General features: G+C 37.2%; 1 protein-coding gene across 4 annotated transcripts in view; it reads left to right on the top strand.

Annotated features, from left to right (window-relative positions):
* The window catches only part of TACC2 (transforming acidic coiled-coil containing protein 2), a 302620-nt gene that overhangs the window by 13678 nt on the left and 263194 nt on the right, over positions 1-25748 (top strand). For all 4 annotated transcript variants that reach the window (XM_078151015.1, XM_020979220.2, XM_020979218.2 and 1 more), the window contains exons 2-4: positions 11667-11704; positions 14867-14956; positions 17607-17666. In XM_078151015.1, coding sequence (XP_078007141.1) covers positions 14924-14956; positions 17607-17666 — 93 coding nt within the window. In that variant the 5' untranslated portion in view covers positions 11667-11704; positions 14867-14923. The remainder of the gene's footprint in view (positions 1-11666; positions 11705-14866; positions 14957-17606; positions 17667-25748) is intronic.

The following is a 25748-nucleotide window of genomic DNA, read 5'->3' as shown; positions in this document are numbered from 1 at the left end:
CTGAAGCATTTTTTAAAAGATAAGCGCCGAAGAAATATTTTACAAAGTCTGAAGAAGTGGCTTCCTAAGTCATTCACAGTTGTTTCCCTTAATAATATTGGTCTGAGTTCTTTCCAAAGCCACAGGCCCTCCCACTTGCCATGTGTTAAGGCCAAGGTGGACATTTTGGGGGTAAATTCACCTGTACCATGTCCATGCCTCTTACTTTGACTAAGTCTGTCACAGATATCTTCCCTCCTATACCTAAACATTCTGGTCAGGATGGATAAAGTGATAAAATCCCCTTCCCCTTCTCAACAATCTCCCCATTCCCCTACATTCTTTCCCTTCCTTCTTCATTCTCCGAAATCTCCTCATCTCCATCCCCATTATGTGTCTCTTGTCCTTGATTTTTCAAAATGACAGCATGGCTCAACTTTTGGGTTGAACACCAATGTCTGGAATTTTGTGGGTTACAACAGCTTGTTTTCATAAAGAGTTTGGTTCTTTCTAATTTCTAGCCTGCATGGAAATTGTGAGTAACATAAAGCTGAAGTTTGAAAATTTCATCAAGGATTTGTTCTTAAAAAAAAAAAAAAGGAAAAAGATCCTTTAGTTCACATCAATATATGGGCTTGGGTTTCCATGCTAGACTGAATGACTGTATGTACTTACTGCAGATATAGAGATATAGATATATACACATGTTTATATATAACATATTTGTGTATTTATGTGCATGCATGCACGTATGTATACACACACACATATATGTACCTACACATACATAGCTGTAATCCACAATATATAATATGCATCATATAGCCTCAATTTAACTTTTTTTAAAAGTACATGTATTAAGAATCTACTATGTACAAAGCATTGTAGTAGGTGCAGGGGATGCAAAAACAGAAATGAAACAGACTTTACCTTGAAGAAATTCACATCCTATTGGGAGACAATATCCAGATTCTGATAAACAAATGCAGAAATTTGTGAGTACTTAGGGAAGTGGCAATCACAAAAAGCTAGTATGGCTTCATCAAGAATGTTTTATTTCAGACTAACCTCATTTCCTCTTTTTTAGCAGAGTAACCAGATTGGTAGACCAGAGGAATGCTGTAGACACAGTATGCTTTGATTTCACTAAAACATTTCATAAAGTCTCTCATGATGTTTCTGGATAAGGAGAAATGTGGGCTAGATAAGTGATAAAAAACAAATGTATTTCCCTGGCAAGTCCCCTTCCTCTTCTCAACAGTCTCTCCACCCTACATTCCCTACATTCCCTCCCTTCCTCCTTCATTCCTCAAAATCTCCTCTCCATCTCCATGCCCATCATGTATAGTTAGTTGGATTTGTAACTGATTGAATGACTGGATTCAAAGAGTAGACATTAATGGGCCCATATCAGTTTAGAAGAGGGTCTTTTATAAAGTATCCTAAAGATATGTCCAAGTCTTGTGCTATTCATTCAGCATTTTAATGAGTCGCATGAATTAAGCCAATCAAGCTGTAGGTGACATGCTTGTAAATTTTCTGGGGATATGAAGTAAAAAATGAACTATTTCCTGCCCTTCTGGAACTTACGGTCTACAGGGAATGGACTACAACACACACACACACACACACACACATAAATACAAAATACCTGCCAAGTGAATACAAAGTAATTTAAGGTGGGGGGGGAGAAATAATAATGGGGATAACTTGCAGTAGATGGCACTTAAACTAAGCCTCGATAGGAATTAGGAGGTGTGGATGAAGAGGGAGAATATCCCAGCTATAGGGAATGACCTGTGAAAAGGCAGAGCTGTTGAGTCATTTCAGTCTTGTTTGACCTTTAAGGGGCCCCACGTGGGGTTTTCTTGGCAAAGATACTGAAGTGGTTTGCCATTTCCTTTTCCAGCTCATTTTACAGATGAGGAAACTGAGGCAAACAGGTAAGTGACATGTGCAGGATCATACAGCTATTAAGTGCCTAAGTTCAGATTTGAACTCAGGAAGATGAGTCTCCCAGATTCTAAGCCCAGTGCTTTATCCATTGTGCCACTTAACTGCTCCCCAAAAGCCAAGATCAGTACCCTAATCAGTGTAATTCAGGACCTGAGAATATCTCCTCACCTGAACTCATCTCCTTTCTCTGCCATTGTTAACTGTTAACAAAGTATAGAAAAGAACACTGCAAGTTTTATAGCAAACTTTCTATGCAAAGTCATAGCCTCAAAGCTCATAGGGTCATAGATTTAGAACCAAAAGGGACCTAGCCCTCATTTTTTACAGATACAGAAGAAGACTCTTTGAATGGTTGTACTTGGCATATATGTAGTAGGCATTCAAATATGACTTAGCACAGCCCTCCCTCACTTAAAGCATGGGAAAAACTACAAGGGTAAGAGTTAGATAAGAAAAAAACCTTTACAGAAACTTTCTCTCATAAAGTTTTCCTATCCAAGATAGACAGGAAACTGATTTAAGTCTTTAAGAACAAGACCCATTCCCCAATAAGTAAATGGGCCAAAGATATGAAGAGGCAAGTCTTAAAAGAAGAAAGCTATCAATAACCCTGGGGAATCCCTAACAGTAAGAGAAATGCACATTAATACAACTCAGAGGTTCCATATGAAACCTGTATAATTGGCAAAAAAAAAAAGAAAAGAAAAAAGAAAAACGATGAATGTTGGAGGGGCTTCAAGGAAACAGGCTCATAAATGAACTGTTGGTGGGTCTATGAATTATTCTAATCATCTAGAAAAAAATTGAGAACTATACCTAGAAAAATCACTAAACTTTGAGTTTAGTCATACTCTTTGACCAAGTGATATCATTACTTGGTTTAATCATCAAGTAAAGAAGGAAAGGACCGATAATGGCTCTTTTTGTTGTATCAAAGAACTGGAGACAAAGGGAGTACCCATCAATTGGGGAATGGTTAAGCAAATTGTGGTATATGAATGCAATACATATTATTGCATCATGAGAAACATGAAAGGGATGAATTCAAAGAACCTGGGAAAACTTGTATGAGCTAATTCAGAGTGAAGTAAGTAGAACTAGAAAGCACTTTATACAATGACTACAACATTGCAAAAGGAAATAATTTTGAAACACTTAAGAACGCTGATCATTGCAATGGATAACCATGACTCCAAAAGCCCAATGATGATGGCTGCATTCCTGAAAAAGAGATGATGGACTAGAGATTCATAATAAGATAGAACTTGACCAATGTGTATATTTATTTTGCATAACTATTTTTATTTGCATAAATGAGGTTTGATTTTTTTTTTAAACTTTGGGAGTCTTTTGAAGAAGAAAGGGATGAGTGGTAGTAATATAAAAATGAAAAAAGAGAAAAGTATTTTTTAAATGTACAGAAGAAAACAGAAGAAAATTCAGAAAGAGATAAATAAGGCAGCTCAAAAGTATTGAATGTATTATATTCTTTAGAAGAAAAGAGCAAGTAGTACATAACAGAAGACTCATGATATTGTATATAATCTTCTTTGTATATGTAAATTGTCATTTTTTTGTATTTGTCAAGTTGAGAATAGCAAAAAATAAAAAATATTTTAAAAAGCACATGTATAGCCATTGTCACATATTATTATTAGTAATTACTAGTACTTTAAGGTTTGCCAAGTGCTTTACAGAAATTTCATTTGAAACTATTGATATCAAAATTAAATAAAAAAACTATTGCTTCTTCAAGTAATTAATATATTATTGTAATATGGTCTCCTCCCTCAAATCTCTCCTCTCACTAATTCATTTGGCATACAACTACTGCCAAAGTGGTTTTTCTAATGGCATAGTTCTGACCAGATCATTCATCTACTCAATAAACTCCAAATGGCTCCCTATTATCTCTAGGATCAAATATGAAAATTCATCTTTTGGCACTTAAAGTTCTTCACAACCTGGCCTCTTCCTACTCTTTCTGTCTTCTTGAGCATTATTTTTCTTCATGCACTGCATGGTCTCACCATATTTTTGGCCTACTTACTCTTACACACATATACACTCATAAGATACTCCATATTCCATCTCCACACCTTTGCCCTGGCTATATCATGCCTGGAAGGCCCTTTCTCCTAACCTTTGTCATTTGCAGTCTCTATTTTCCTTCAGATTTTAGTTCAAGTGTTACCTTCTGCATGAAACCTTTCTTTATCTCCTGATGTTAGTGACTTCCCTCATCAAATAACTTCATATTCATTTTGTATATATTCTGTGTATGTATGTATCCCCTTCTCTGGACATACTCTTCCAACTTGCACTCTCATTAATGATTTGGGTCTCTGCATTGATAATTTGTGCAGAAAATTTTCCATGTTGTGTAATCAAAATTGTCCATTTTATCTCCTGTAATCCTCCCTTGTTTTGTAAACTCTTCCCCTACTCATAGCTGTGAAATGTATCTACTTCCATTCTCCTCTAATTTCTTTAGATATGACTTATTTTTTATATCTAAGTCCCATATCCACTGGGAGGTTATTTTGAAATATAGTGTGGGATGTTGACTTAAGCCTAATTTCTAACAGACTTATTTCTAGTTTTCCCAGCAGTTTTTCTTAAATAGTGAGTTGTTACTGAGCAGCTGAGTTCCTTGTGTTTATTGACCACTATCCTGTTGTGTTCAGTTGCATCTGGTTCTTATGTATCTAATCTGTCCCATTGATTAAATGTTCTATTTTTTAAACTGTACCAAATTGTTTTGGATGGGCAGCCAGGTGGCACAGTGGATAGAGTGCCCAGCCTGAAGTCAGGAAGACTCATATTCATGAGTTCAAATCTGGCCTGAGGCACTTACTAGCTGTATGATTCTGGGCAAGTTACTTTACCCTGTTTACCTCAGTTTTCTCATCTGTGAAATAACCTGGAGAAGGAAATGGCAAACCACTCCAGTATCTTTGCCAAGAAAACCCCAAAAGGGGACACAAAGAGTCATACATGACTGAAACAACTGAACAACAGCGATAAAAATTGTTTTCATGATTACTGTTTTATAGTACAGTTTGAAATCTGGGACTGCCAGGCCCCTTCCTTCCCAGCTCTTTTTTCGTTATTCCTTTTGAAAGTCTTGCACTTTTTTCCCCCTCCAGATAAATATTGCCATCTTTTTTCTCCTTTTATAAAATTATTCTTTGGCAGTTTGATTCATATGGCATTGATTCTGTATATTAATATAGATATAATTATCATTTTTATTACATTAGCATAGTCCAATCATGAGCATTTACTTCTTCTCCAGTTATTAAATTTTCCTTTATTTTTGTAAAGAATGTTTGTAGTTGCTTTCATATAGTTCCTGTGAGTGTCTTAGTAGATGAACTCCCAAATATTAATGATAATATTTTGAATGGAATTTTTTTCTCTTTCTGCTAATTTTATTGGTAATGTAATTCAGAAAGGTTGATGATATATATTATATATATATATATAATATATATATAGAGAGAGGTACATACATACATATATACATATACTTATTTTATGTCCTGCAATTTTATTGGTTATTGGCCATATTAATTTTTCAGTTGAATCTCTAGGACTAAGTAAATCATCATGTCATCTGTAAAAAAGTGACAATTTTGCTTATTTGTCTATGCTTATTTCTTCAATTTCTTTTTTCTTGACATTTCTATAGCTATTTCTATAATTATATCAAGTAATAGTGATGACAATGAATAGACTTACTTTATTCCTGATCTAATTATAAAGTCTTCTAGTATTTCTCCATTACAAATAATTTACCCTTAGACTTAGATAAATCCTGTTTACCATATTAAGGAAAAGACTTTTCATTCCTATTCCATTTACTTGTATATGCTTTCTAGTTTAAAAAAAGTAGATATTATATTTTTCAAAAGCCTTTTCCTAAGCCTTCATCTCTTCATATAATCAGTTGATTTTTAATTGTTTTAATTATTAATAGGTCATTATAGGTATGTTTTCCCCTAATATTGTACCAACTCTGGATTCCTGGTACAAATCTAACCTGGAGTTAGTGTTTAATCTTTTTAGTGTATTGATATTACCTTTTTTGCTAACATTTTATTTAATATTTTATTCCAACATTCATTAGGGATATTGGTTTATAATTTTTTCCTCTACTTCATTTCCTTCTGGTTTCAAACTCAAGACCATTTTTTAATAGAAATATTTTCAAAGAATATTTTTCCTATTTAAAAAAAACCCTTGTATAATATTGTTGTTAATTATTCTTTGAATGTTTGACAGACTTTGCTAGATGCTATTCATCTGATCCTAAGTTTCTAGCCCCACTGCCCCCCCCCCCACTTTGGGAGTTCCTTTATGGCTTGTTCAGTTTCTTTTCCTAAGATATTTATATTTTCTATTTCTTGTCCTGTTTTTCTGGGTATTTATATTGTTGTAAATATTTATCCATCTTATTTATCAGTTTTCTTGGTATATGATGGGTAAAATAGTTTCTAATAATCTCCATTATTTCCTCTTCATTTGGATTATTTTTCATTTTTATATTGACATTTTGGTTTTTCTTTTATTTGATTTGGTTAGAGAATGCTTTATCTATTTTATTAACTTTTTAAATGCTCCTAGTTTTATCAATTTGATTTTATTTTTGCTTTAAATTTTTTTCATGATCTTTTTTATTTTTAGAACTTCTATTACTTTGGGGTTTTTTGTTTGATACTTTTAAAAGTTTTTAGAAATTTATATGCTCAATTCATTGATCTATTCTTTTTGTTTTTTGTTAATGTGTTAGAAAACATATATTTTCCCTAAGGACTGCTTTAGCTTTATCCCAAAATATTTAGTATACTTTCTCATTGTTGCTATTTTTTGTCATTGATGAAATTGTTTCTAAGATTTCTTTTCTTTGACCCATTAATTCTTTAGAATTAAATAATTTTGTTGTTGTTGTTGTTCAGTCATGTTTAACTCTTTGTGACCCCATGGACCATACTTTCCAAGGAGTTTTCTTGGCAAAGATACTAGAAGGGTTTGCCATTTCCTTCTCCAGTGGATTAAGGCAAACAAAGGTTAAATGATTTGCCCAAGGTCACACAGCTATTAAATGTTTGAGGTCAGATTTGAACTCTGGGCTTTCTGACTCCAGGTCTAGTGTTTCATCCACTGAGACATCTAGCTTCACGCCCCACCCCCTTTAGTAAGAATTTATAGTACCTATTTAAATAAATAGTAATTTAATTTCCATTTAATTAATACATTTCTCAATTGCCCTTGATTAGCTATACTTTTTACTGCAATATAGTTATTATAATTATGTATCTAATTGTTCTGCTTTCCTGAATTTTTTATGACATTTTAATACCTTTGGCCTATGGACAATTTTTATAAAAATGCCATGTTCAGCTGAAAAGTATGAAAATTATTTTCTATTCCCATTAAGTAACTGCCAGAGAATCAGCACGTGTCGCTGTTCTAAAATACTGCTCAGGTCCTTAACTCCTTTCTTGTTTGTCTTTTTTGTTTGATTTATCTAAGTCTGAAATGGTATATTGAGGTTCCTAACCATTGTATTTTACCATCCATTCCTCCCTGTAATTTTATTAGCTTTTTATTTAAATACTTAGATTCTATTTTTATTCATTGGATTCATGTGCATTTCAGTGAATGTTGTATTAAAGGTGAGTAAGAGAGAGAAGGCCGGAAGATCAAAGGAGAAGGCCATTCCACCGTTGCCCATTTCTATTCACCATGTCCTTACCCTACCTCTATTCTCCCACTTAAACTTCCCTTTCCTCTATTTCCTGTCTATCTGTTTTCCAATTCTGTGTGTGTGTGTGTGTGTGTGTGTGTGTGTGTGTGTGTGTGCCTACACACATGGATGTGCATATGTTCAACCTTCCATTGGTTCAGATAAGAGTCAAAGTCATGAGATACCCATGCCCTCTAACACATCCTTCATGTTCATATGTTCTTCTTTTTAGCACCTCACTTATAAGAAATAGTAAGTTCCTACTACTTCTTCCTCATAACTCACCTAGGGTATTCCATTTTCCTTCCTTTTCTTTCTTCTCTAAACACCATTAAAACAAAACAAACTATCTTTAAGCCCTGAATTTATTTAGAGAACTCTCTTAACTCCCTCTGTGACCCTTATAATCAGTAGGGTTCTGAAAAGACATTTGTCTCTCTCTCCCCATTAGAATGCAAGTGGTTCATCAATATTTATTATATTCCAGTTGCTAAAATATATTTACCATTCCACATTTCTCTTTTCAGAACTTGTTTAGCTCTAGTCTTTTCATCAGGAATAATTGAAAGTCTTCTATTCTATTGGAGGTCCACTTTTTCCCTTGTAATATTATGCTCAGTCTTATAATTATTCTTGGTTATAAACTTTTTCTTTGCCTTTTAGAATAGTGTGTTCTAAGATTTGATTTGATTACTCTTCTCCAGAGTAGTAAAGTCAACAAACATTTATTAAGCACTTACTATGTGCCAGGCACTGTGCTAAGTATTGAGAATACAAATAGAAGCAGAAAGAAAGATGGCCCCTGCCCTCAAAGAACTTAAATTCTGATGGAGGAAGGCAACAAATAAAAGAAAGCTGAAAAGGGTAGGGGTGGGAGCAAAAGATATCATTAAGAGGACATGGTAGAAAAAGTCTGGATTTTCAGGACTGAAGCCCAGAGAGGAATAAAGACATAATAGACTTGGACATTTTCTTTAAAACGGAGGTTATGGGAAAAAATGACCAACTAGAAGAGGGGCCCACAAGGGCAGAATGAACATCCAGGACAAGAAATCTACTATAACATGGCAGCGAAAGTATAGAGAATCAGTTGGAGAGTCAGATGAGTAGTTACAGCATAGGCTTGGGCACTCTTGATGATAATTCTTTGGTACCTCAAACATTTTCTTCTATCTACTTATAAGATTTTTTTTTTGGATTTGGATTGCTTATGACGTTACTGAGTATTTTCAATTTGGGTTTTCTTTCATGAGGTGATTAGTGGATTCTTTCTATTTTTACTTGCCCTATTGTTCTGATAGATTTGAGCAGTATTTTTTTTTATCATTTCTTGAAATATGGAATCTAAGTTCTTTATTTGGTCATGACTTTCAAAGAGTTAATTGATTCTTAAATTATCTCTACTTGATCTTTTTCAAAGTCAGTTGTTTTTGAGAGTAGACAACTCAAGTATTCTGCTATTTTTCAGTATTTTGACTTTATTCTAATATTTGTTGTTGTCTCCCAGAATCATTGAGATACATTTATTTTATTCTGGTTTTTTTAGGAAGTCTACTACCTGTGTGAGACTTTCCATTTTCAGTTTTAAGCTATTTATTCTTCTGAATTTTTCTACATTGCTCTTCTTTAATTTTTTAAATCACTTTCTTCAGCTCTTCAAAGATACTCTTCGAGTCTTTGAGGCCAAGCCATTTTTCCCTCTGAGGCTGTGCTTGTAGTGTTGGTAAGGTACTTTCTTCTTATGGGTTTAACTCTTTGTTGTCTTTTAACATGTAGTATTTCTTCATTGTGTTGGGTATTTTCTTCCATTTACACATAACTCCAGCCTATTTCTGTTTTGGGACTTTATGCTCCCAAAGGGCCAGGCTCTGCTCTCTTGCACACTTTTGTAAGGAGTAAGCAAGCCATATTTGGTCACATCCCCAATTTCCCATGCCTCTGTGAAGGTTTCCACATCTTCTTGCATCTGAACGGCAGCCTTCAGGCCCCACTAAAAATCCTTGGTCAAAGTTAAAGGCTTGAGGCAACACTACCCACACCTTGGAACTTTACTGGTTAAAGTGCCGAAGGCCTTCAACCCACTTGAACATCCTAGGTTAGAGAACAGGCCAGTCCCATACTTGTTTACCTGAGTGTATCCTGGCTTCCTGTGTATAAGATATTACTAGAGACCTACCTAGAATTGGGATTATGTACAAATCTTTCAAAAGTACTCCAAAAATTCTCCTGACATGTATACTAAAGCACTATTGGTGGAATTGTGAACTGATCCAACCATTCTGGAGAGCAATTTGGAACTATGCCCAAAGGGCTATAAATCTGTACATACTCTTTGATCCAGCAATACCACTGCTAGATCTATAACCCAAAGACATCCCCCCAAAATGTAAAAGGACCTATTTGTACAAAAATATTTATAGCAGCTCTTTTTATGGTGGCTAAGAATTGGAAATCAAAGGGATTCCCATTGGTTGGGGAATGGCTAAACTAGATGTGGTATGTGATTGTAAGCAAATATTATTGTGCTATAAGAAATGACAAGCAAGATGATTTTAGAAAAACATGGAAAGACTTACATGAACTGATGCATAGCAAAGTAAACAAAACCATGAGAACATTGTATTCAGTAACAGCAATATTTTTCAATGAAGAATGTGAATGACTAAGCTATTCTGAGCAATACAATGATCCAAGACAATCCCAAAGGGTTAATGATGAAGCATACTATCCACTTCCAGAGAAAGAACTGATATGGATTGAATACAGACTGAAGTATGCTGTTTTCGCTTTTTCTTTCATTTTTTTTTCTTTTATTCAAGTCTTCTTGTACAAAATGACTAACATGGAAGTGGTTTACGTAATTGCACATATGTAACCTATACCTGATTGCTTACCATCTCAGAGAGGGAGGAAGAGATAGAATTTGGAACTCAAAACTTTAAATAACAATGTTTAAAATTTTTTTTTAAGTACTCCAGTTGATTTTGGGGAATAGCAGATATTTGATGGGTTAGAGGAAAATGGAGGAATTGACCAGGGACCCTTGATCCACTGAATGTCTCATTTAACAGAGATAATAAAATGTTAAGATTTGACCCCTTTCAGACTTTGAATTCAAGCGTTCACAATTTGTAAAATGTACGAAACTTTGCCTGAGTGAACTATTCTAAGATTGTACAGGGCACAAAACCAGGAATGGAGCATCCATAGCTTGTAAAGGAAGTACAAAGAAATGACCTTGTATTTATTTTATTTTGTAAATCCTTATATAAGGATATCTTCCCAGTAGAATGATAGAATATACGCTCTTTAAGAGTAGAACTGCTTTATTTTTGTCTTTGGTTCTTAAGTGCCAATGTGTCCCTTGACATGAATAGGTTCTTAATGAATGCTTGTTGATTGATTGGAAGGGATCTCAGAGATCATTTTGTCCAATTCCTTCACATAACAGATGAAGAAACTGAGGCTCAAAGCCAAGACATTATTTACCCAATTTCACAAAAGCTTTTAGTGGCAGACCCAGGACTTCAGCCCAAGCTTCCTTACCTTGGTCCAGGGTTCTTCCCCCTATACCATACTCTTCCTCCAGCTCCAACATACAACCCAAATTTGTATGTCAATGGTGTCCTCCTAGAGACATAAAACTCCTTAACGATAACGCAGTGGTGATTATTCCAGGTACCATGCCAGGCCTTGAGGGGAAAGAATGCTGGGTAGGTCATTCCCTTGGCAACTCTCCAAACTCACCTCATAATCTGCAATCTCTTCTCACATGTGGGTTGGTCCCAACTATCAAGGAGCTCTGTAAACACGGTGCATTTGTGCATATACTTGTCAAAACCAAAGTCATATATTAAGTATAAACAAGTACAAGACTGTTTGCATCACCATTTTTCAAAAAGTGTTTATTGCTTTTCAGCATTATTTACTGCAAAATAATGCCCATGTTTAAACAGTATATTTTATTCTTTTCCCCCAGACAGGAAAACTCCAGTTTCCTGCTTTAATGTGCTAAGGGTGAGTAAGCATATAGTTTTCCAGTGTTTCCACGCTCTCACATTCAACACTACTGTTGTAAATCACTGACATAGTTTTAATTTGGATAATCCCTTTCTAAAAGGAATTCTGCTGATGGAATAATTGGAAAAGGCCTCAGTGGTGAAGGTGATGGACTAGTTATTAGGGTTAATGTGTTTGGCTCTTAGTTTTCTAAAATATCAGCTCTATATTAGACAGAAACTCTCAGGAAGCCTCATTTAAGCCGTGCCCGGTCTAAGGAGGTATGAAGTAGAGCTGGTTTCCGTCATCCAGAGCTGGCTGAGGGTGGAGACAGCACTGTTTGTTAAACTGGTTAAGGTGGCTCAGTTTAAATTTCATGTGATTCTGAATGGAGGAGTAGAAAGTATGATGTGAAGTTACATCCAGCTGAAAGTAAAGTATTCCGGTTTGGTGGAGCTAGTGGTAGCCGAGCCCCCAGCTCGTTTTTTTTAATGTAAGTATCAAACAAAGTTATATTCTTTGACAAAAATTCTTACTGGAAAATAAAGGGGGGGGAGCTATAATTTCAAAATCTATTAGGAAAACATCTCAAGTCAGGCCTTTCATATATGTTTTTTTGAAATGCACATCCAATCAGAGGTGGGTTTTTTTCATATTCATCTAGTTAATTGCTTTGAAGTATTTTACATGTGTTGGTTTTTAACTCAAATGCTTAGTTTTATTTGGTTTAATACGCACCTTCATGGCAGGGACTGTTTCATTTTGTCTTTGTATCTACATGGTCGACATTTAATAAATGCTTATTAAATTAAATTTTAAATGTATAAGAAAATGACTCATTTAGAGAGGTATGATATTTGGTACACTGTCTTTTTTGCAACTAGGAAATACTTTCCAAATGGATATTTTATATTTGTGTAGCACTTTAAGATTTGCAATACATTTCTCCCAACTCCTGAGGTAGATAGTACAAGTATTATTATCTCCATTTTACAGATGAAGAAACTGAGGCTCTGAGAGGTAAGGGGCTTTTCTATGATCACACAACTAAGCAAATGTCTGAAGGAGGAGTTTAACTTAGGTTTCCTGACTCTAAGTGCCTATCCCATACTGCCAGGTTTTTGATGAAATTTTACTTACAGTAAATTCAAGTAATTATTCCTTATAAGTGATAAATTTCAAGGGAAGGGGAAATAAAAAGAAACAGATGATTATGTGATTAGAAGATTGTTTAAAAAAATCATGCTTACCATAAGAACTAGTTTTTCAAAATGAATCTTGAGGTCATCTTGTCCAAAATCCTCATTTTACAGGTGAGGAAACTGAAGTCCATGGAGGTGAAGAGAAATGCCCAGGGTGACACACCCAGCTAGTTACAGAACTAAGAATAGAACCTGTGTTTCCCGAGTTCAAATCTAGCGCTTTCCACTATTCCATAGTTATTCTTTGGTGTCAACTCCAGGCCATTTTGATTAAATATGTGACAGCCTATTATGATGAACTGAAATGACTTTCTAGTAAGTGGATATTTTTAAATGGCCAAAAATCAGTTGAATACTGTTGGGAGATAAATTTGATAAATTTAATATCTGAGAAAGAACAGGGGCCTGAGAGCCAGGAGAGTAGGAATCAAGTCTCAATCCTGCACCTGAGTAGCTGGGGAAAAGTGCCTTCATTTGTCTCATCAATATAGTAACTGAAAGGGTGGCACTAAATGATCTGGGTTTCCTTCCAGCACTAAAAGTCTGTCATTCTCTGAAGTATTCTATGGCTTAGCATTTCAATTTTTAAAATGAAAATAGTGTCACTCCTACACTATATAGTATGCTTACAAAGATAGAGGTAGTGTGATACTGGGGAAAGAGCAGTATCCTTTGGAAACGAATGAGGTGGATTAAAATCCTATTTCTAATGCTTATTGTGTGTGTGACTTTGAGAAGGGACTTAACCTCACCCGGACTCTGTTTGTTCATTTGTAAAATGAGGAAGTTGGACTACATGGTTCATTCCAGCTCTACCTCTGTGATGGCCTTTATATTCCTTATAATTGATATGTTCCTAGGGGGAGGAAAAATAAATGGATGTTTTTTACAATTAGAAGATTGTAAGACAATGTAAATACTGAAAAGGGAAGCTGGGTTTTGAGTCAATTTGCAATCCAGCTAAATTCATAACAGTCTTGCAAAAAAAAAAGTACTAAACATCTATGGTATCCTTTGTAACTACATAAGTGCAAAGTACCATCATTATTATGGTAATTAATAATAACACTATTCTATATATTTCCACACACACATTAATATGCATTTTTAGTTCAGTTGGCAGGAGAGCCCTGTACAAGGAGGTAGCCTAATTCAGGCTATGGAGTCAAAAAACTTTCGTTCAAATCCTTCTTCTGACACTTAGTACCTTTGTGAGCTCAGGCAGGCAGGGTCCCTTCACCTCCCTGAGTCATGATTTCCTCATTGGTAAAAGGAGGGGTGTGTGCTCTAATTGGGCTTTAATGCCACCCCATTTTCTTAAAACAGGAGAACTACACTGACTTCTTCAAAGCCTCGTGCCAGAGTAATACAGATAGATAGATATAGATATATATGTATACACACATATCCATCTATCATCTATTTATATATCTATATCTTTATATTGATTACTGATAAAACATTGTTTAAAGATTTTTATGTGCTATTGTTAACCCTTGCCCTTGAGTTATATTGTCACCAATTGTGGGAAGGCAGCTTTAGGCATCCCACTTCCAAAGTGAACAGTTATGGAGGAGCATGTAGCAGCAGGCTGGGCAGCGACAGGGGCCAGCAGTCTGGGCAGGGGCAGCAGCCTGGGTAACAGCGACAGCAGCCACCTCTGCTCTCTTGGGAGGACCATGTCTCCGTTTATGTAGTCACCTGTAGTTCGAGAACATGGTAACAAAACTGGCTTTTCGGCTGCATCCGCCAACTCTGGGGTGGTAAAAAAATAATAATAAAAAAATAAAACAAGCGACTGCCAACCCGTATTGGGAAAGAACTCTTGGGTGGCACTTCACTCTCAAGAGAAAGGTTTTCTGAAGCGATTTTCCATGATGAGTCTGTTGAGATACTAGAGCAGAGGAGCTTGCCCAAAGTAGGGGGTCCTATTTTCTTGGGTTTCACAAAGGTTTCTACTCTTTTTCATCTCTTCCAGATTGCTTGTCTTTTCCTAATTAAGGAGAGCCTGCTGAGAGAGTTTCCGACAATCACAATGGGGAACGAGAACAGCACCTCTGACAACCAGGTGGGTGTTAGGAAACTACCTCCCCCGCCCCTTCCACCCTCGTGCTTATCCTCTATTGAAGCTTACTTTTTTCTGCCTGGAAACATTGTTGTCAACATCATCATCATCATCATCATCATCATCATCATCATCATCATCATCATCATCATCATCATCATGCCAGCAGCTCATTAGCAGGGTTGAAGGAGCAAAAGGTGGCATGATCTTTATGTTTAAATTGGCACCTGCCACCACTTCTATCTTTTCCAAGATTCTATTTAATTAACTGTGTAGCCTCTTTTTATGGACAATGGGAGCGTTTTCATTCTCTTACATCTATGCCACCCTCTCCTTTGTGAAATAGATTTCATAAATTTCTTTCTGGATTCTTTAATTAATAGTCACATAGTTCTAGTAGTTAGGTGGTTAAAATAGAAGCTTCCCTCTCTGCCTCAGAAAAGTTTTGGCTGTTGGAAGGTTTAAAAAAAAAAGGAAACAAATCTATATTACTCAGAGCTGTTAAGGAATGTGAAACAGATTGTCTTCATGATGAAGTTTCAATAGCTTTTCTAAGCCAAAAATGTCCTAAAATTGAAGATTGGATTTCAGTTGCTTAATTGTGCACACACACATGTAGTATTTCCCATCCATTGTGGTTTCATAGTAGAAAAAAATTAAATTCTGGTAATCAAATGTCTTGGCACAATCTCATTTAGCTAATTAATACAGCAAAAGCATGATGCAGATTTAGAATGTAATGGTATTGAGTTCTTCAGATGAGAAAATTAGATCTAGGAAGCTGACATTCTCCATCTGGCTTTCTGCTGCGGTTGTCTCCTTCTGATGCAAGTTTTCTTAAGAGGAATCTTGCTCTGGTAACTTCAGTCCAGCCTTGGAGACATACATGCTTTGACTACTTGAGGCATAGTTTGGGAAACAGCGAGCTGCTGTGGAGTAAAGATCTCAAACACAAAAGGCAAAGTGTGCATGGGGGCTGGTCAGAGCTATGCAATCAGGCCCTTTGGACAGGTACTACAAGTATGTTGTACAGGCAGCTTAAAAGGTGCTCTCGAATAAACTTTTTAAAGGCAAATTCTTTTGATCAAGCTGGATTAAGGAGACATCTCAAGGAGAGATGCTGGACCTCAGCACACGAGACAGAGATCCTGAGGTAGCATAAGGATGAATGGGCGGGTCACAGGAAAGAAGTGTTCACTCGGGGTCCAAGCCCTTGGGGCATAGAGAAGGGGAGGAAGGAGCCCATCTGATAGCTTCCCATTTTAATTCAATTAAGTCCAACAGACATTTATTAAGTGCCTACTATGTACAAACACTCTAAAGCTACATAGACAGAAAATAACATTGTCCCTATCTTCAAGGAGTCAGTCGGTCAGTCAACAAATAAGCACCTAATATGTGCAAGCATTGAACTAAGCTGGGGATACAAAGAAAGGTAAAAGACAGTCCTGTCTCTCAAGGAGTTCACAGTCTGATGAGGAGAGAGACCGCAAATTGTTATTCAGGTTATATAAAGAAAATGAAAAGGGGAGAGAGCCCAAATAGCTATGGGGAGATCAGGGATGTTTTCATAGAGGAGTTAGCATCTGAGTTGGATTTTGAAGGAAGACCCATAGTAGGCACTTTGTAAATGTGGAATTGAATTAAATGACCGGAATAAATCACTTCCCTTGATACTAGGTGCTAAGCTTCATTATTTCTACCTGCTGAAGGAGCAAAACTGCTGGCAATACTCTGTAAATGTCAGCACCTAGTGACAAAACCCCAGTATACCACCCTAGTTATGGGGCTAGTATTTTATGCAGCTCTTTCTCCTTTCTTCAGATGGATTAAGGAGTCTTTGTGAAGAGACACAAAGATTTAGATAATAGTAGCACAAAGAGATGAGAACTATAAACTTTTTAAAAATGAAATTTGAGTTTTTGAGACTATTGACCTAAAAAACTTTCTCCGTCTCTCTGATTTTTGTTGAATTCTTACGCCTAAGGCAAATATTCTCCAATAGATCTACATTTTAAATGCATCTATTATTTTTCTCCTGTCACATTTGCCAGATGGCAGTTCCTTTTCTTCTCTGCCTCCTGGTTTCCTTCAAGTCTTTTCTCAAATTCCACTTTTTCAGACCTGTCTCTAGGATCTGATGAATCTAGTTCAGGGGTGGGGAATCTTCGATCTCTAGGCTGCATGTGGCCCTCTAGGACCTCAAGTGTGGCCCTTTGACTGAATCCAAGTTCACAGAACAAATCCCATTAATAAAAGTTTGGATTCAGTCAAAAGGCCCAATTTGAGGACCTAGAGGGCTGCCTGTGGCCTTGAGGCTGCAAGTTCCCCACCCCTGATCTAGGTGATTTCATGGGGCCTATAACATGGGGAAAGGAGGAAAGCAAGAGGATCCTGTGTGGTTTCAATAACTGCGGTGTTCAAAGAGGCATCATGGTATTTTCTTTCTCCTTTTAATACCATCTTGGCAATCATTTAAACTTAAATTTACCTGGATAAAACTTGGAGGGATGGCTCACAAGATACAATTTATTCTGGCTTCTGTAATCTATAAGGAATACTTTGAACCCCCTGTCTCTAGCATTGCTGCTGCCAACAGGTGACGTAGCTCATGTGCTACTTACTATAACCATTTCACTATATTTTCTTTCAGTCAGAGGATGCTGGCTCAAATAACATCATCCTGCTGCCACCAAACCCGGGTGTACCACAGGTACTGGAAAATACAATTGATATGCATGGCTTGCATTTCAACCATTTGAAAGCATCTGTGGACACTTTCCAATTTTGTATTTGGCGTATCTGCTTTGGAGCTTTTTTTTGTCTCCCCCCCTCCTCACCCCAGCAAGTTGTGAAACATTATCTAAATTTGCTTTTAAAAAAAAAATATGTAGTTAGGTTTTTTAATAGGATTTTTCTGTACATATTCAAGAGTGTACTGATTAATATGCTGTAGGGAGCTGGAGAAATTCTATATTCTCAATGATAAAAGAGATACTGGGTGTTACATCTCTTTTATCAAGTAGCTCTTTGCTAGATCTCCCGAGTTAAGTTTTGGGTCTTGGTTTGTGGCAACGCCATTACTCTCAGTAGGGCAAACTAAATTGATGTAAAAAGACTGGCATTTCAAATCAGTGGCAATATCCTTATGCAGTTATAAAGGACAGAAGTCATACTACTTTACTTTCATTTAGGGGACCTTGAGGATCAAAAATGATGAACCTTCCATCAATTTTATCATTTTTATGGATTGTTATTTTTGTGCACTGATTGTGGGTTACCGTGGTTGAATAAATTAATTACATGGTAAATTAGCCCTTCAATAACCTATGGAGTCTCTCATTGACCTTTCCACACTACCTTGATAAAGTGATCAAAATAGAAGTGACTCCATGATTTAAGAAATAAAAAGGAGCCACCCTAATTCAAACTTCAGGAAGCTCAGCCATTCTGCCTGATGCTGCTTTTTGTGCCCACCCCTGCCACCGTCATAAAGTAAGTAGTCTTTGATTTTGTCCCTTTTTAGGATGGTTTTAAAACATTTATAGCTTCAAAATAAACTGTAGTTTTTCTTTATTACCTCCAGGATCTAATATAAAATCTTCTCTCTAGCTTTTAAAGTCCTTTGCAGCCTGGCATCTTATTCCCTTTCCAGTCTTACACTTTACTCCCCTCAAAATGCTCCACGATCCAGCAACATTGGCACCTTTACTATTCTTTGCATGTGACACTTTCTCTCCTGACTTTGTGCCTTTTCATTGGTTGTCCTCCATGTACTGAATGCTCCCTCTCCTCCTATCTGCCTTTCCTTGGAATTTCCTGACAAGACCCCAACTTGGTGGGTATATATCTAGGGGCAGCAGGCAATTAGATTGGATATGTATTATAGGGCCAGCTTTCCTGGTTCCCTTAAGGTCTTTTCTCAAATTCCACTTTCTGCAAGAGGCCTTTGCCAGTCCCTCTCAATGCTAGTGCTTTCCCTCTGAGTTTACCTTGTATATACCTTGTACATATAAAGTTGTTTACATGTTGTCTTCCCCATTAGAATGTGATCTCCTTTAGAACAGTGCCTCTCTTTGTAACCCCAGTGCTTCTCTTTGTAACCCCAGTGCTTAGCACAGTGCCTAGCACATTTTAGGCACTTAATAAATGTATGTTGACTTGATCTGTTAAACAACTTATATATGAAAGGGATCCTACTCTCCTCAATTTCTATATGAAGAAAACGAGACCCTGGGAAGTTAAGTGACTTGTCCAAGGTTACTCGGTTTGCTGATGTTCAAGCTGCAACTAGAATGAAGGTATCCTGACATTTGATCTGTGTTCTTTCTGCTGTGCCAATTCTGCTTCCCCCACACTGCTCACCAAAAAACAGGTGGTTAAGTCACCTTTAGTCATCCATCATGCCTTGAGTTCAGCAGAGTTTTATTTCATAGCAAATATCACTTCTATGCTTCTGGTTCAGCATTTTCAGCCCTTCTTACTAGCCATTTAAGGTCAACAATGGTTCATTAATGACCCTGCTGAACCTGTTCAATAAACTTGGGATGCCCTCAAATGTGAGTTCTGGAAAGAAATACCTAAGTTCAAGGTCTCTTTTCAAAAATCATAGCTCATAAGATCCCATCAATGTTTCTCTTTTACCAGACCAATCCAGAGGACAGAATAATTCAAAGTAAAAGGTTTTTAAATACAACAGAATAGTAAACTAAATAGCAATTTGTCCCAGACAAATGAGGGCACATTGTACTACAGGTTCTCATGTCACTTGTAGGGGAAGGGAACATGTATAGCCTGGAAACTCATGTTACTAGGGCTTCATCCTAATTCCATCCCAGCTGGTGCTTTTTTTTTTTTTAACTACTTTCTGCTTCTCTGCAGAGCAACTGGTGTCATTTTCTAGCTTATTTTCTCAGCTGAAATGCAAACTACCGGTGTCATCTGCTATGCCGCCTTTTGGGCTGCTGCTATTATTTGCTCATTTTCCACTGAATTATGGCTGTTCTGTATTGTCTTTGAGATTCTGTGGTTCTTTGTAATGGAATATTGACAGCTCTTTTAGCTTTTAGCCACTTGGCTAGGTGTTTTTATAAATCAGACTCACAGATGGATCCAGTCAGCATAACAAAAGCACTTAGAACAAGGATATCTTTTTAAACTACTTTTATTCCCTCAGGCCTATCTACGATTTGGGATAAGGTGAGAAATTTCCTTTCAATTCTCTTCATGTTTCTGTTCGCTATCGATGGGCCAAGAAGATTATCCTGAAGCTTTACTCTAAAAATATTGTAGGAGTCGGGGGAATTGGGGACTTTTGATCTTCATGTCTATAGTTATATCCAAATGTCTTCTCTCCTGTTTCTTGGATGTGTTGTGCTTATGCCAAGACCAAATTTCACTGACTTATAAAAAAGAAGATTGAGCCATTACAGTATAATTTGTTTAAAACAGCGGTTCTTAATCACAGGTCTGTGGATTTATCTTTAAACATTTTTGATAACAATATTTCAATACAATTGGTTTCTTTTGTTATTTTGTGTATTTTATATTATGCATTTTAATACATTCTGAGAAAGGGCATATAGGCTTTACCAGATGCCTAAAAGTGTCCATCACACACACACACACACACACACACACACACACACACACACACACACAGGTTGTTTCCCTTGTTTTAGAGCTTAATGTAAGGTTGATGCTATCTTCCAGTTAATTCAATTAAATTTAACAGACCTTTATCAGATGTAACAACAATGTGCTAGGTATTTGGAAAGGAAATGAAATTTAAATAAGGCATGGTCTTTTTTTCATAGTAGAGTATGACGCATACACAGATAACAATAAGACAGAATAGCATGTTGTATTGCAAACCATGGGAGGATGCAAAGAACTGTAAGTCCTGCCCTCACCTTCCAAGCATTGTCCAGGTCTCATTTATTCAGGGCTTATTAAGTCATTTTTCAGTCATGTCTGACTCTTTGTGACTCCGTTTGGGATTTTCTTGGCAAAGATACTGGATTAGTTTACCATTTCCTTCTCTAGATCATTTTATAGATGAAGAAACTGAGGCAAACAGGGTTAAGTGACTTTCCCAGGGTCACACAGCCAGTAAGAGTCTGAGGCTGGATTTGAACTCAGGAATCCTGGCACTTTATCCACTGCCTATCTAGAACTTTGGGAGCTGAAAAATAGAAAAATAGAATTTAGGTTCAGTCCGGGGAATGAAGTCAGACTAGCAGGAAAGAACTGTGACTTCCCAAGGGAAAGATCTAGATGAAGGACCCATTGACTAGAAGGAAAAATTTTTTTTAAAATGTACCTGGAAGAGATAATTTGGTACTTTGAAGATGTGCCAGGCTAATTGAATCATATGAGACTATGCACTTAAAATTACCTTAACTCTGTGTAGTTTAGACACTGAGATATCCTTATATTGTAGTGAAGCTTAGTTACAAGCTTGGATTAGTTCTGGGTGTTTTTTGATGGAGAATAATTAGCAGAGGTGAGGTACCACCAAAGAAGAAAAAGTGAGAAAAAACCTGATTCTCTCTTTTTGAGTTCCCAAAGTGAAGATGTTCCCGATGACAGTGGTAGCAGGAAAGAAAGGGGCATAATGTCTGATTCTAAGGACTCCCCTTGGGATTGCCTGGAAGGAGTCTAACTCAGTGGGCATATATTTTGGGGCAGTATAGGGCCAACTTTCAGAAGGACTTGAAAGCCAGGCAATAAAAATTTGGACTTCATGTTAGAGGTAGTAAGTACCCATTGTGTTTTTGAGCAAGAGGTGATACAAGGGGGAAAAATATTTTAGGAAGTTTATTCTGACAATCCTGTCAAGGAATATTAGAGACCTAGTACCTAGGATTAGAGAGTCGATAGCCCCACTGTACTCTGCCCCGGTCAGACCACATCTATAATACTTCGTTCACTCGTATCCACCACAAATTCAGAAGATCACTGGTAAATTGGAGAGAGTCCAGAGGAGGGCATTAAGGATAATCAAGGGCCTTGGAGAGCATGCCAAATGAAGGTCAGAGGAGGGATGATTAACCTAGCAAGGAGAAGATTTAGAGGCAAGGCCTTGATAATTGTCTTCAAGCATTCGAAGAGCCATCAAATGGAAGAAGAATTAGGTTTGTTCTATTTGGTCTCAGAGAGAAGGATGGATAGAAGCTTTAAGAAGTAAGATTTAGAATTGAAGTAAGGAAAAACTCCCTAACAACATCCCAAAAGTAGAATGGGCCTCCTTGGTCATCTTTCTGACCAGAGGTTTTCAAGGGGTTGGATGACTGCTTGTTGGGGGTCATTGCAAAGGGGATTCTTGTTGAAGAATGAATCAGATTATATGAACTCTGACATCTCTTTCAAACTCAAAGATTTTTCGATCTTTTAATCTTCCCAAATTTCTTTGGGCAGCCATACTTTCTTACTAGTTGTCATTCCTATGACTGGTGTCAGATGCTTTAATAAAGGCTATTCAAGGCAGCAGAGAAAGTTTTCCTGAATATCTATATTTGCCAGGCTGTACAATAATCCCATTGCCTGTTGTTTTACATTGTGACTGAAATCCTCATGGCGGTTCAGATTCTTCCTGGTGGATGTGTGGCACAGCTTCTGCAGAAAGACCCCTTTCTCTTGCAGCACTAAGGGTGGTGAAAACACTAAAATGGGAAGATGCCTGTGCAGATATTTAACTAACCTCTTTTCCTATTTGAATGCTTTGTCAGTTCTTCACTCAGGGAGGCAGGCCATATTTCTGAGAAAGGCTTTGAAAGTCTGAGAACACAAATCACCTTATGGTTACTCACTTGTATACATGTTGCATCCCTCTGGTTAGTATAATGTAAGTTCCCAGAGGGCAGGGTATGTTTTGTTTCTACCTTTATATCCCTAGTGCCTACCCTAGTCCCTTGAACACACCCAAATCCTCAAATGGATCTGTGACCTCAATGATTTAGATATTTTCCCCCAACGATGCAGGTCTCAAACCATCCATGCCTCCCTTTCCTATACACCTCTTGTCCATGTCCTCCCATAAGTTTTCCACAGAGATATATCTAACTCATGAAACAACCCTTGCACCTAGTAGGTGCTTAGTAAATGTTTGTTGGAATGGGGGAAAAGTATGAGGGAGGAATACCTTTGAGTTTATGTTCATATCAATTTCTTGAATTGGTAGAAATTAGTGCTGATATCATCATTATAACTCAGCTTTGAAAAAATTAGGAAGTTAATGCATATACATAAAACCTAGGTACTCTCATCTCTTTGGTGGTCAGAGAAGCAAATTCCTCCTGTACATAAAGAGCTGGAAGGGACCTTAGAAATATAATAAATAAGTCCACTGTCCTCAGTTTTTACAAATGAATTCCTACCCCTCTTTTTCTAATTTCCCTATTTCTTTTATCATTCAGTCACCCAGGTGACAATGCAAGCTTGGAGTCATTCTTGACTCTTTGCTCTCACTCACATTGTATTATTCCATCAGTTGCCCAGTCTTGTGGACTGGACCTCCACAGTGTCTCCTCTCCACTCACATGGCCATCTTGCCACCTTTTTTCTGGACTATTAAAGTAGCCTCCTAATTGGTTTCCCTATCTCAACTCGAATCTCCTTTCTAATCCATCCTCCATATAGCTGCCAAAGTGATGTTCTGAAATCTTGGGTCCAGTCATGTCATTCCCTTGCTCAGGAGTAGCTAGTGGCTTCCTGTTGTCTCTAAGATAAAGCACAGACCTCCCCTCCCCGCCCCTTAGGCATTTATAATCCTTCCCAGGCTTTCAGGATTACCACACATTACTCTCTTTCATAGACTCTGTGTTCCAGCCAAACTGGCTTTCTTGCTGTCTCCTAGACAAGACATTACATCTCCTATTCCCGTGACTTAACACAGACTTGTCCTTCTAATAGGAACAATCTCCTTCCTCACTCCTGCCTCTTAGAATCCCTAACTCCCTTCAAGGTTCAACTCAGATAGTTCATCTCAAGTAACACCTGTGACCTTTCCTTATCTCTGCAGATGCTGTTGCTCTTCTTCCCTGGCAATGGGACTGACTCATTTTTGTATCCTCAGCTCGTAGCCCAGTACCTGGCACTCAGTAAGAGCTTAACAGATGCTTATTGAATACACGGATTGACTTGTCTGGGGTCATGCAGGTAGAGATCAGGATCAAACCCAGCTTTCTAAACCTCAGGAAATGTGGAAAAAACCTAGTGTGAACTTAAGAGGTCCAGATAACATGTTTCTCTACTACTGATGATAACACCTGGAAACAATTTGTCAAAGTCTCTCCCCATCTACCACTTCACAGCTTGTCTTTTAATGTAGCTCCCCATGTTCTGAATTGTCCTTTTCACATAAAGCTGACTTAGAGGAGGCAACTAACTACTTGTGATGCAATTTCATAGTCCATGCCAGGGCCTAAGAAAATCATCTCCCAACCGTTGATTCCCAATATGCCATCATTTGGGATTTAGCCCCTTAATGTTAATGTTTTATTCCCTTTAAAATGCAAACACCCCTGAAATGATTCAGCTTTTATTAGTCATAATGACACAGATTTAGAACAGGAAGGGACCTTGGGTAGCTAGTCCAGCCTTCTTATTTTACAGATGATAAATAGATAAAGTATTCATTAAGCTTTTACTGTGGGTCAGGTGCTGTGTTAAGTGCTATGAATACAAATACAAGAAAGCTAGGAGCTTACTTTCTCATGGGGAAGAAACACAGGAAGGGGAGCTGGGAAGGGGTAGGGGTTACCCATGGTGGCTTGGATTAGAAATGGGGCCAAGAAATGACTTGGAGGCCTGCTTCTGGGCAGGGTAGGATCTCACCTATCAGAATAGTGTATTTGTCCAGGAGCAGAGTCCATGGTGAGAAAACTGTTACCCAAAGAAGTTATTGTATATATATACCTTTGTGTAGATTTCAGCTCTAGCTTTGGTTCTCTGTCCCTCTGGATGGAGGAAAAGATTCAGAGGTTATTGGGTTCCTTGGGTGGGAAGAAAAAGAATTGAGTACCAAGGAGAGAAAAGGTAACAGAAAGGAATACTTGGAAGTCTAAACTGCAAACCACTTATTTCCTCAGTTCTTAAGTGGGCTAATATTAGTAGGTAATATTAATTCCGGAAAATTTAATTTCTGATGAGAGGTAGTAATTAGATCTAAATGACAAGACCCAGGTGACAACACTATTACAGATTATTATCTCCAGGTTTTTTAAAACATTTCTCTTTAATATCCTTTAAATTTCTAGCAGCAGATATCACATGTTGAAATTGTCACCTGACAAATTACAACCCATGATCCAATCTGACATTTGGGGTGCTTTAATGGTTGGAGGACTGGCTTTGGAGTTGGAAAGAGTTGGCTTCAACGCTGGCTTCTGACATACCTGTGTGACCATGTTAAGAGGTCACAACCTCCAGATGCCAAGGTAATTTCTTCTTGGGGAGTTTCCTGCCCTGGTCAATGTCCTAATTTATGAAACAAATAAAAGGAAATTTATAATAACTCAAGGATAATGAAGAAGTTTCCATGTATACAAACCTACCCTTAATTGATACACCTAAATCTAGTCTCCTCATTAACACTGATATATTTAGAGGGAATAGCAGGTTGTCCATAATGGATTTGCAGTTTCATGTGCAATTTTCTATTTTATTATACTATGTTATGGAAATACTTTTTTTATTCCATAAGTTAAAAAAAAAGGAAAATACTGGTGACTACATAATTCCCTTGGCTTAGCCCAGGGGTGGTGAACCCAAACCCTCGAGGCCACAGGCCTGA

This window comes from Phascolarctos cinereus, unplaced genomic scaffold, assembly GCF_003287225.1.
Source record: "Phascolarctos cinereus isolate Bilbo 61053 unplaced genomic scaffold, phaCin_HiC Scaffold_3;HRSCAF=262, whole genome shotgun sequence".
In the NCBI taxonomy this organism is placed as follows: Eukaryota; Metazoa; Chordata; class Mammalia; order Diprotodontia; family Phascolarctidae; genus Phascolarctos; species Phascolarctos cinereus.
This window is presented reverse-complemented; position numbering and strand designations above follow the sequence as displayed.